The sequence below is a fragment of the Squalius cephalus genome, assembly GCF_949319135.1.
Source record: "Squalius cephalus genome assembly, chromosome: 15".
Classification (NCBI taxonomy): domain Eukaryota; kingdom Metazoa; phylum Chordata; class Actinopteri; order Cypriniformes; family Leuciscidae; genus Squalius; species Squalius cephalus.
In genome coordinates this window covers 23,959,820-23,972,795 of record NC_137136.1, presented here as the reverse complement: position 1 = coordinate 23,972,795, position 12,976 = coordinate 23,959,820, and the positions used below count along the sequence as shown (strand labels likewise).

At 44.9% G+C, this 12,976-nt stretch overlaps 1 protein-coding gene across 2 annotated transcripts; it reads right to left on the bottom strand.

The window, feature by feature from the left end:
* Nucleotides 1-2,273: 2,273 nt before the first annotated feature.
* On the bottom strand, nucleotides 2,274-12,966 carry them4 (thioesterase superfamily member 4). Of its 2 annotated transcripts, none has more exons than XM_079894857.1 (7): nucleotides 12,854-12,966; nucleotides 12,352-12,617; nucleotides 11,173-11,368; nucleotides 10,893-11,055; nucleotides 10,673-10,783; nucleotides 10,423-10,547; nucleotides 2,274-2,790 (listed from the first exon to the last, which is right to left on the bottom strand). In XM_079894857.1, exons 2-7 carry the CDS (start codon nucleotides 12,511-12,513, stop codon nucleotides 2,741-2,743), a joined length of 807 nt encoding a protein of 268 aa, XP_079750983.1. In that variant the 5' UTR covers nucleotides 12,514-12,617; nucleotides 12,854-12,966; the 3' UTR covers nucleotides 2,274-2,740. The 2 variants fall into 2 exon arrangements, with proteins under 2 accessions (XP_079750983.1, XP_079750982.1); XM_079894856.1 differs by having other exon boundaries at nucleotides 12,352-12,530; nucleotides 12,854-12,911.
* Nucleotides 12,967-12,976: the final 10 nt, after the last annotated feature.

Sequence of the window (12,976 nt, the reverse complement as noted above, 5' to 3'; positions counted from 1 at the left end):
ATTCTCACTCCAAGCTAAACTCAAAAGTTGGCAGCCCTGCTCCTTGCAGTCTTTATTGTAAAAGATTTTCTCTAAAAGTTCAAGTTATAATAGTTTGCAAGAGTGAGTAGATGAGTTTACCTGTTCAGCGTGTTGATGTTACATATCCCTGACAACCTCTGTAGTCCCTGTATGCCACTTGTTAGCAATCGCCTTTTTAAGACAAGTAAAACCTTTAAAAAACACACAATGGGGAATTACTGATGTATTTAATGTCGTAGAATAAAATATGAACATATATTGAGCTTGTGTTTACCACAGACCAGCAGGCATTTAACCAAAAACCAAGTGCTAATATGCTAACTTGTTTCCAGGTTTTGGCCTACAAAAATACGTCATCCCTACAGACTTCACGTCTGAAGTCCCGCGGCTCAATTGGGAACGAAAACAGCGACATCTTCTGGATAAAAAGCGACATTGAAGGTTCCCTTAATTACTTCACCCAAAAATAAAATTGTCATCATTTAGCCTACTCATCCTCAGTTTGTTTCAAACCTGTGTGAGTTTCTTTTTTCTGAACACAAAAGAAGATATTTTAAAGAATGTTGGTAATCAAACAGTTGACAGTAGCCATTGACTTCAATAATTAAAAAAAAAAAAATACTATAAGCCAATGGATGTTAACTGTCTGGTTACCAACATTCTTCAAAATATCTTCTTTTGAGGTCAAACTCATACAGGTTTGGAACGACCTGAGGGTGAGTAAATGATGACTGTAAAAATTGCAAAAGTTAAATTTTTGGGTTAACTATCCCTTTAATGTTTAAATGCATTGAAGGACCCTCTTTCAGAAATCAGAAACACTTTGTTTGAGGTGGTCAGATACAAATATTTAGGCTACAACAGTGTGACATTACAGTCAGTTTGAAAGCCTGGTTTCATCAAATGCACTTTTTGCAGTTTTGCTGAGGTCGATTTTTTGAGATCTGAAACAACTTATTTTCTATTGTACAATGACCTTTTTATGTTATTTGATTCTTCATGACCCCTTGAAGGACTGAATGAAAGTCTGGTGTTTTTAATCAGCATACATGTTCATTGTGTGGGTTGACTCACATTTACACTACAGACATTATTTACAGTGTGCTATAGGTGTAAAGATCGTTTTGGTCTATTCTTGTGTCTTAAATAAAGTATTTATTCATCCAAACAAACAAACAGAGAAGAAATGAATCCTTGTCTTTTTCTTGTAAAACTTCAGGAATCACCTTTTCTGCTCTTTCTGAAAGACTTGACAGACATGAGCTTTGTGCCCCACATGAGAACTGACCATTAGCGCATATATTTTATACATTTGCTTATCTTTTACCAATTTGATGGAAGCCCATCCACATCCAGTTGGTGTTAAAGAGGAAAAGAGAAAAGAAAAGAAAAAGAGGTTCAGGTTGTGGATATGTAGCAGGAAGACCCCCTCAGGATGAGGAAGAGGCTCAGGGCACTGATTTAAAGTCCCCATGAAATCAATGGCTTTTAGTATGAATAGGTTAGCCTTACTGTCATCTATAGTTTTAGACAGTGTAAATTTATTTGCTTTCCATTGGAGAGAATGAAGTCTGGTTTCAGGTTAGTCACGTGAACCGCCTCAGCGCGCACACAGTCTGCTCCGGTTACCTAACGTAACCTCGGTTCCCTGAGAGGAGGGAATGAGACACTGCGTCATCGAAGATCGAAGAAGGGGACAACGCCAAAACGCCATCCTCGATGGCGAAGTGTTGAGAGACCGAGTCGAAAGGGAACTCCAAGTGAGTGGTGAAATAGGGTGGACCTAACATAATGTAGTAATGAAGGCATGTTATAACTTCTCTAGCAATAATAATAAGGTAACTGCACACATTTCCATTTATAACAATTTCCACACTGATTGATTTATGGCTTGGTCCCCAGTGTACTTTCTCTGCCTTTTAGAGCTGCCAGTGTCCAAGAATGGCTCAATTTCAGAGCTCCCTTTCTCAAGCTGCACCGGTTGCAGAGCTTCTTGCCCAGTGATGTTCCTGTCACTGCCCAGAGGTTCCTCATGGACCTAATCAAAGTCAGTGAACCTCATGGCCTTTCCGGTCCCGGTCACTGTCATAGCTCAAAGTCAGCAGCCAGAGATCAGTCCCAGAGATCCCTTTCTTGGTCCACTCACTGACATTCTTTAGGCAGCTGTGGCTGGAACCTCAAATTATCCAACAAGGGTTGTTTCAATTTTGTCAATTTTCAAAGGAAATTTCAAAACACAACCAGACATTTTTGAATAGTGACTTTAATGGGATTAATAAAGGCAGTTATGAATGTGTTATTCCTTAGCAATAACAAATAAGATCAATTAAATGCACACCTTTCGATTTTTAACAAAATGTAAATTCAATTTAACACAATATACAATATAACACTGCTAAAATATATATTACAGTTTTTCATTTTATAATACTTCGAATGCTAAAGAACCTAATTGTCACCATGACGAATTAAAAAGTTAGTAACAAAACTTTTGTTATGCAAAAAAACTTTAAATACCATATCAATAAATATACATGGTTAACAGTATTTAGTTGTTACCATAAAAATGAGGTAGCCACATGTAACAGTTACATGCTTACCCATTCAGAAAGCTGAAGTAAAACATCAACTTGATTAGTTGTTCATTGCACACACACACACACACATTTGCATACAGATATGCACACAGATGTGCATGGATCCGGATTCCGGGCTTCTGTCAATTTCGTGTTCCGAATAAATGGCCCACACTTATTGACACAAATAGAGCTGTGAGGCAAGAAAGAGGGGGAAAAAGAGAATGTTAAAAAACAAAGGGTTAGAGACCTTATGTAGCCCCGCCCATTTTCAGCGCTGCGCTCGTTGTCTTTTGTCTTCCGGTCTGTATTTTCACAGTGATCTTGCGTATTTATGAATGAACGACTCGTTTTAAAATTTTCCCGGTCTACTGACATTTGTTAAGACATCTGCTTTAAACATTACAATCCTCATGATAACTTTTGTTAACTTTACAATAAGTAAATCCACTTCACCAGCTAATTACTCCTCGACAGCGATGCCATAGAGATATACAGAGCGACCGCAAAAACAGAAGTTCAAAGACAATATTCTTAAGATGGCGGCGCCCTCGTTTCTCTGGCGCATAAGGCCTATAAGTTTGCAGGGCTTGACAGAAAGAACCGTCTCAGGGCCAGCGTGAAAGGGATAGTTGTGACACATCAGTTGTGGTAAAAAGAAGCTCAAGCATGTTCGCCTGACGTGCAAGCACCAATGGGGTTAATTGTCGTGCGTTACGCAGCACGTTTGAGCTTCTGCAAGAACCAATGAGGTTCATTCTCGTGTTACGCAGCACGTTTGAGCTTCAGCAAGAACCAATGAGGTTCATTCTTGTGTTACGCAGAACGTTTGAGCTTCTGCAAGAACCAGTGAGATTCATTCTCGTGTTACGCAGAACGTTTGAGCTTCAGCAAGAACCAATGAGGTTCATTCTTGTGTTACGCAGAACGTTTGAGCTTCAGCAAGAACCAGTGAGATTCATTCTCGTGTTACGCAGAATGTGGCGAGGGGGGCGTGGTTTTGCGAAGTCTGTAGCAGGAGAGAAAGGAGGGGGCCGATCGGTGAGTAAGTAGGTCAAGTGCAAAATGATGAACACCTGTGTCTGATTGCAGTGATTGGTGTGGAGAGACCGGATATAAGCCAGCATGCGGGAGGAGATGGGAGAGAGAGTTGGACTGGAACCTCACCTGTACGCTGTGTTTTGTGGAAGCTGTGATTGTTATTTGTCCCGTTTTGTTATTGCTGTGCGTGGCACGGTGAATGCGCTACGTGCGCCCTTTTTGTTTATTTGTTTCTTTTGTTAAATAAAAGTGAGTGTTTCAGTCACGCCGACCCCTGTCTTCTTCCTTCCTTGCAATATAATATTGAACCTCGTTACACTGGTGCCGAAACCCGGGAAGGAAGAAGATCGCCGCCGCCATGCAGGCTCCGCCAGGAACGCCATTTGCGGACATCATCCAATCGCTCGCTGGTCTTCACCAGGAACAACATCAGCATCTGCTGGCCATAAAGGAGGAGCAGGACAAAAGGTTCGAGGCGCTCCTCCGAGGCCAGCATGAAGACCGCGAGCTGTTCCGGAGCTGGATAGACCGGGAGGTTAGGGCCGTCCCCCCATCGTACAAAGACTCGTCCTCGCCGATACCTCTCAACAAGATGGGGCCCCAGGATGACCCAGAGGCATTTCTGGAGCTGTTTGAGAGGTCGGCTGAGGACCGGGGATGGCCCTCGACGGACTGGCCAATGCGGCTGATACCCCTGCTGTCCGGAGAGGCGCAGGTGGCCGCGCACCAACTGCCAGTCCAGAATCTCCTGGTCTATCAGGATCTCAAGCGGGCCATTCTCCAGCGGGTTGGCCGGACTCCGGAACAACATCGCCAGAGGTTCAGGACGCTGAACCTCGAGGAGTCTGGTCGACCCTTCATCATGGCCCAACAGCTCCGGGACTCGTGCCGCAAGTGGCTGATGGCCGACGGAAGCGACGTCGAGGAAATCATCGATCGTGTGGTGCTGGAGCAGTTCGTGGCGCGGTTGCCAGCGCAGACCGCGCAGTGGGTCCAGTGCCACCGCCCGACGTCGCTGAACCAGGCCATCCAGCTGGCGGAGGACCAAATGGTGGCGTGCCCGGGGGTCGGCGAACCCCTACCATCTGCTTCTCTCTCTCTCTCTCTCTCTAACCCCCCTCCTAAGCCCTCTCCCCTTCCCAGGTACCGGGGGAATCTGCCACCGAGACCAGCTCCAAGGTGGAGGACAGGGGGTGCCGCAGAACCGGTATCTTCCCCCAGGCCTCTTCCCCGGGGAGGGGGCCCATCGAGGGGGGGATTCTCTCCCCAGGCTGCGCTGCCTCTCTCTCCACGCCAATCCCTTGACCCGCTTCCTGCCACTGGAGCGGCGGGGAGGCCCGGGCCGGCTTGTTGGCGTTGCGGGGACCCGAGTCATTTTATCGACCGGTGTCCGGTGATGGAGGTGGGGACGCTGATCCGGGTCCTCGACGCGCCGCAAGCTGCCCCCGATCAAGCTGGCCTGTACCAAATACCCGTGAGTATAAAGGGGGGTACTTTTCAGGCTCTGGTGGATTCAGGCTGTAACCAAACCTCTATCCACCAAAGCCTGATTCAACCTAAGGCATTAGATAATGGCCGCATGGTTAAGGTACGGTGTGTGCACGGGGAAGTGGTGAATTATCCGGTGATGCCTGTGGATATTCAATTTAGGGGACAAAAGCATAGTGTGGAGGTGGCGATTAACCCGCACCTCCGGCATCCGCTGATTTTGGGGACAGATTGGCCAGCGTTTAATGAGTTATTGGGTCATTTATGTGCGGATGCTTCTTGGGTAAAAAAAGATAAGAGGAAGGTGGCGATTGCTCAGTTGGGAGAAGCTGATCCGGAACCTCTGGGTACTGGTTCAGGGGAACAGAGCGCACTGGAGAGAACCATCCTCACAGAGCGCGATGATTTTCCCCTGGAACAGTCCCAGGATGACACGCTGAAACATGCCTTTGATCAGGTTCGCTCTATCGACGGCCAGCTTCTCCACACGGACCAACCGCTCACCTATCCGTATTTTACAATCATAAAAGATAAGTTGTATCGGGTAACCCAAGATGCCCAATCAAAGCAGGATACAACTCAGTTGTTGGTACCTAAAAGCCGTCGGGAAATGCTTTTCCAGACGGCTCATTCTAATCCAATGGCCGGGCATTTAGGACAAACCGCGACACTAAACCGTCTCATGGCCCGATTCTTTTGGCCGGGCATTCACGAGAATGTACGCAAGTGGTGTGCGTCTTGTCGTGAATGTCAGTTGGTGAATCCACCGGCCAACCCAAAAGCACCATTGTGCCCTATTCCGTTGATGCAGGTCCCCTTCGAACGAATTGGTATGGACCTCATCGGGCCATTAGAACGGTCAGCACGGGGACATCGCTTTGCTTTAGTCCTGGTGGACTACGCAACGCGATATCCTGAAGCAGTTCCGCTTCGCAATATTTCCGCAAATAGTGTGGCGAGCGCTCTGTTTCAGCTAATCTCCCGGGTGGGAATCCCGAAAGAGATTCTCACCGATCAAGGCACGGCGTTTATGTCACGAACGATACGCGAACTTTACGGATTATTGGGCATTAAATCGATCCGGACCAGTGTCTATCACCCACAAACAGACGGGCTGGTCGAACGATTTAACCGCACTTTGAAATCCATGATTCGAAAGTTCGTACAAGAAGACGCCAAAAATTGGGATCGGTGGTTAGAACCCCTCTTGTTCGCTGTACGGGAGGTCCCGCAAGCCTCCACGGGGTTTTCCCCCTTCGAGTTTCTCTATGGGCGTCAGCCCCGCGGGGTGTTAGATGTCCTTAGGGAAACTTGGGAGGATGGACCTTCAGCTAGTAAAAATGAAATTCAGTATGTCCTGGACCTGAGAACAAAACTCCACACTTTGGGGCGGCTGTCACGGGAGAATTTGTTACAGGCTCAGGACAAGCAAAGTCGGCTGTACAACAGGGGGGCTAGACTGCGTCAATTCACACCGGGAGAGAAAGTGCTTGTATTACTTCCTACCTCTAGCTCAAAATTACTCGCAAAGTGGCAAGGACCTTTTGAGGTTACACGGCGAATTGGGGATCTTAACTATGAGGTAATACGAACAGATAGGGGCGGGGCACATCAAATTTACCACCTCAACCTGCTTAAAAAATGGTCTGAGGTGGAATCAGTGATGCTGGCGATGGTAGTGAGTGGAGAGGAGGATCTCGGTCCAGAGGCGAATGTCAAAACGAAATCTCTCGCCCTGGCCGCTGGGGGAGACCACCTCTCGCCATCCCAGCTCACTGATGTGCATAATTTACAAGCAGATTTTGCTGATGTGTTCTCGCCCCTGCCTGGTCGGACGGACCTCATTCAACACCACGTTGAGACAGAGCCGGGCGTGGTGATTCGCAGCCGGCCGTATCGACTGCCAGAGCACAAAAAGAAAGTTGTGCAAAGCGAATTAGAGTCGATGCTGGAGTTGGGAGTAATAGAAGAATCTAACAGTGACTGGGCGAGCCCGATAGTTTTAGTTCCTAAAACGGACGGCTCGATCCGGTTCTGTGTAGATTACAGGAAGGTGAATGCTGTGTCGAAGTTCGACGCTTATCCAATGCCAAGGGTTGACGAATTGCTTGATCGGCTGGGTACTGCTCGATTTTATTCGACATTGGACTTAACCAAGGGATATTGGCAGATCCCCTTATCTCCATTATCCAAAGAAAAAACAGCTTTCACCACGCCGTTTGGGTTACACCAATTTGTCACTCTTCCTTTCGGGTTGTTCGGGGCTCCGGCAACGTTTCAGCGTCTGATGGACAGGATTCTCCGACCGCACGCTGCATATGCCGCTGCCTACTTGGATGATATCATCATCTATAGTGGTGACTGGCAGCGTCATATGCAGCAGGTGCGGGCTGTCCTGAAGACGCTGAGACGAGCTGGGCTCACGGCCAACCCGAAGAAGTGTGCAATTGGGCGGGTGGAAGTAAGATATCTGGGCTTCCACTTGGGTCATGGACAAGTGCGTCCCCAAATTGATAAGACAGCAGCGGTTGCGACTTGTCCGAGACCCAAGACCAAAAAGGAGGTTAGACAGTTCCTGGGGCTGGCGGGTTATTACAGAAGGTTTGTGCCTAATTATTCGGACCTCGCCAGCCCGCTGACTGATCTAACTAAAAAGGAGGTACCAGATACGGTCCAATGGACGGAGCAGTGTCAGCGGGCTTTTACCCAGATAAAGGCTGCTTTATGTGGCGGACCGCTCTTACATGCCCCTGACTTTTCTCTCCCTTTCATCCTACAGACCGACGCGTCGGACAGGGGGATGGGCGCGGTCCTGTCCCAGGAGGTAGAGGGTGAGGAGCGGCCGGTGCTGTACATCAGTCGGAAGCTCTCTAAGAGAGAGACGGTGTACAGCACCATAGAGAAGGAGTGTTTGGCCATCAGATGGGCCGTTCTCACCCTCCGCTATTACCTCTTGGGACGGGAGTTCACCCTCTGTTCGGACCACGCTCCCCTGCAGTGGCTCCACCGCATGAAGGATACCAACGCGCGGATCACTCGTTGGTATCTCGCTTTACAGCCTTTTAAGTTCAAGGTGATCCACAGGCCGGGTGTACAGATGGTTGTGGCTGACTTCCTCTCCAGGAGGAGGGGGGGGGAGGCTGCAGGCCGGATGGCTCCCCGGCCTGAGTCGGGCAGTGGGGGTATGTGGCGAGGGGGGCGTGGTTTTGCGAAGTCTGTAGCAGGAGAGAAAGGAGGGGGCCGATCGGTGAGTAAGTAGGTCAAGTGCAAAATGATGAACACCTGTGTCTGATTGCAGTGATTGGTGTGGAGAGACCGGATATAAGCCAGCATGCGGGAGGAGATGGGAGAGAGAGTTGGACTGGAACCTCACCTGTACGCTGTGTTTTGTGGAAGCTGTGATTGTTATTTGTCCCGTTTTGTTATTGCTGTGCGTGGCACGGTGAATGCGCTACGTGCGCCCTTTTTGTTTATTTGTTTCTTTTGTTAAATAAAAGTGAGTGTTTCAGTCACGCCGACCCCTGTCTTCTTCCTTCCTTGCAATATAATATTGAACCTCGTTACACAGAACGTTTGAGCTTCAGCAAGAACCAATGAGGTTCATTCTCGTGTTACGCAGAACGTTTGAGCTTCAGCAAGAACCAGTGAGATTCATTCTCGTGTTACGCAGAACGTTTGAGCTTCAGCAAGAACCAATGAGGTTCATTCTCGTGTTACGCAGAACGTTTGAGCTTCTGCAAGAACCAATGAGGTTCATTCTTGTGTTACGCAGCACGTTTGAGCTTCTGCAAGAACCAATGAGGTTCATTCTTGTGTTACGCAGAACGTTTGAGCTTCTGCAAGAACCAATGAGGTTCATTCTCGTGTTACGCAGAACGTTTGAGCTTCTGCAAGAACCAATGAGGTTCATTCTTGTGTTACGCAGCACGTTTGAGCTTCTGCAAGAACCAATGAGGTTCATTCTTGTGTTACGCAGAACGTTTGAGCTTCAGCAAGAACCAATGAGGTTCATTCTCGTGTTACGCAGAACGTTTGAGCTTCAGCAAGAACCAATGAGGTTCATTCTCGTGTTACGCAGAACGTTTGAGCTTCTGCAAGAACCAATGAGGTTCATTCTCGTGTTACGCAGCACGTTTGAGCTTCAGCAAGAACCAATGAGGTTCATTCTCGTGTTACGCAGAACGTTTGAGCTTCTGCAAGAACCAATGAGGTTCATTCTTGTGTTACGCAGCACGTTTGAGCTTCTGCAAGAACCAATGAGGTTCATTCTTGTGTTACGCAGAACGTTTGAGCTTCTGCAAGAACCAATGAGGTTCATTCTCGTGTTACGCAGAACGTTTGAGCTTCTGCAAGAACCAATGAGGTTCATTCTTGTGTTACGCAGCACGTTTGAGCTTCTGCAAGAACCAGTGAGATTCATTCTCGTGTTACGCAGAACGTTTGAGCTTCCGCAAGTTTTTTTTTTTTTGCGAGTCAAGCAGGTTCAGATGAGCTTCTGTTTATGTTCACTGATCAATGTTTATATGTGAATAAAAGCCTAAATTCAATCTGTTCACCATTTAAAGTGATCGAGTCTCTTCAGAAAATTTTGACTAAACCGGTCAATTCAAATGGTTTAGTTTTACGATCTCTTTGTGAACTTTTTAAAGCGTCAAAGTGGTAGTTGTTTAGCTGTCAATTAAGGTTCAGAAAGCTCTCAGATTTCATCAAAAAGATCTTTATTTGTGTTCTGAAGATGAACGAAAGTCTTATGGGTTTGGAACGACATGAGGGTGAGTAAATGATGACAGAATTTAAATTTTGGGGTGAACTATCCCATTAACTTTTTAAACTTTACATTACTTTCCATTTTACATATATTTAACAGAAGCATTCAAGTAAGAAATACAGAAATTGAATCAAATGTAAAAATAATCATTGCCGCACTTTATTTTCTCGTTCATGCATGTTCTTTTCACGAAAAACTAAATGTGTCCAAATATGTGCTTTCAAGAGGTTAGGTGCATTATCTGGGAATGTCAGATGCAAATGCTTTGCTTCAGATAACAGACTGCCTAACAGTGACACGTGAAAAGGGAAAGATTGTGTGACTGCAGAAACACACGACACAAGTCTAACTAGTATATCAGCTATTGCCATGCATAAGGTATGTAAAATGTGTGAAGTCAGTCTACAAGGATGTGGTTCAAAGATTTGATTTGTGTTTATGCATATTTTCACAATTGGTGGCTCATTGAAATCAGCTTGTTATCTTACATACATAAAGTGCACAAGTTTGTGTGTTTGTGAACTCTACCTGTGGCCTCAGTGTAGAGTTTGGACTCATCAGTGCTGGTCACTTTGCAAGTGATGAATGTTTTCCTCCCCTCTATTCGATCCAGAGCGCTGTGGATTAAAACCACACTGTCCAGAGGCATTGGACTGTACGGGAGAACAGAGTTCAACAGGTGAGATCACAGATAATCAATCCCTAAAGCCAGTGTAAACTGGAAAAAATAAGGGTACAACTACAACTTAAAGACTGAAGTACTGAAACATTAGCTCACCTGCGGTAGTCGATGTTGAGATTGGCTGTCATAATGGGTCCTGACAGGTAACCAGCAAGAGAACCTGTCACTGTGTCAATCATGGTGGCTATGGCTCCACCATGGACATGCCTGACACACAGGAAAAAGGTGTAACATCATTTCCTGTTCTCCCATTCACACAAATAAAAGGGTGACCTTCAATTTCAGGCAATAAACATAGAATAGAACTCTTTCTTACCCAGGTGCCCCCTCTAGTAACCGTCCTGCCTGAAACACACAAACGCAGCTCTTCTCCTCCTTATTGACAAACACCACATATTCAAACGTTGCTCCTTGCTCTTTAACATTTCTTGTGAAAAGTCGAGCTTTGGCCTGGATGAGTTTGCTGAGGTGGATGCCGCCTACCACACAGAAACAATGTGACATTTGCTTTTACACTCAATAGCATTATCATGTCAATTTATTTTACTGATTACAGTGACTAGAAGTAACTACGCAAATGCATATTAATCATTTACCAGTAGCATATTTAATGGAGCGGTTGTAGCTGGGCAACTTCTCCCAAGGACCCCTTTTTTTCTCCTCGCCATTTTCAGTGTCAGTGTCACACAGTGCATTATAGTGATCGTAAGCCTTGCACATCTCTGGACTCCATGACGAGTTGGGCAGGCTGAAGTCCCGCGGCTGAAATGAGAACGGCCACAGCGACATCGTCTGGACAAAGAGTGACATTAAAGTTAGTTTTCAATAAAATAAAACAGAGCAGTGTTCATTCTGTAGTCATGTTTATGGGCAGGTCTTGTAGTGTTTGGTGATGACTACATTTATATATATATATACCAACACAGTAATACATTTTTTTTAAATTATATTAAAATAGAAAAAACATTCTTTTAATATTTCACAATATTATTGTTACATAGGCTTTATATTTTAAATAAATTCTGTTCTTTTAAAAAATATATATATTAATCAAAGAATCCTGAAAAAAGTATCACAGGTAGCACAACTGTTTCAATTATTGATAATAAATAAGCATATTAGAACTATTTCTGAAGGATCATGTGACACTGAAGACTGGAGTGATGGCTGATGAAAATTCAGCTTTGCATCACAGAAATAAATTATATTTTAATGCATATTCAAATAGAAAACCATTATTTTAAATTGTAATAATATTTCACAATATTACTTTTTTCTGTATTTTTGATCAAAATAAAATGTTCTGTATTTTTGATCAGGTTTGATGAGCATAAGAGACTTTTGACCGATACTGTGTGTGTATATGTTTGTGTAATATATATATATATATGTGTGTGTGTGTGTGTGTGTGTGTATATATGTGTGTATGTATGTATGTATGTATATATGTGTGTGTGTGTGTGTGTGTGTGTGTGTGTGTGTGTGTGTGTGTGTGTGTATGTATATATGTATATATGTATGCATATGTGTGTGTGTGTGTGTGTGTGTGTGTGTGTGTGTGTATGTATTTATGTATATATGTATGCATGTATGTATGTATGTATATGTGTGTGTGTGTGTGTGTGTGTGTGTATTATATAAAATGTAGCCATCCACTGATGGTAGCACAACAAACACTACAAGACAGGCCCATAAACATGACTACATAATGAATATGAATTATCATATGAATTATTATCAGCAGTTTAAAACAAATGGGAAAATGAAAGGTTTACCGAGATAGGACTGCTGGTGTTGAACGAGGACTGCATGTGCCTGTGTGTCTCTTTAGAGAGCAGCTGGTTAAACGAGACTCGGTTCAGTCCATTAGAGATCCGCTGCTGTCCGTGGAGGAGGAGGAGGAGGCCAAGTCTTCTTCTCGCTATATGTGCCAACATGCTGACTCTAAAGCAGTCTGTTTCCAGAGGAATGTAGTGGCCGTCAATCCAGAACAAACACAGCAGATGTGTTATTCTTCTAGACAGGATACACGCCTAAATATCTAATATACAAATGAATATGACTATCTTTCACATGATGTAACGTTAATTAACTGAAGGCATTTCCACACACGCTCTGTCAACAGAACCCGCAAACAAGCGATAGCCGCTTAATCCTTTTTAAACAATAAACTGGTAAACGAAAGAAAGTCTTTATAAATTAGCTAGCGATAGAAAATTGTATAAAAACGACAGCCAACTTTGAGGTGGAAATACCCATAGACATCTATGGAAATACCTGCCGGTGAACTTCAACTGTGTGTGTGACTTTTACATTCACGGACGTCATCGGTGATTGGCTAATTCACGCACGCGGAGTGAAAACGCATGTCATTGTAACCACGTGACAGTAATTCATACG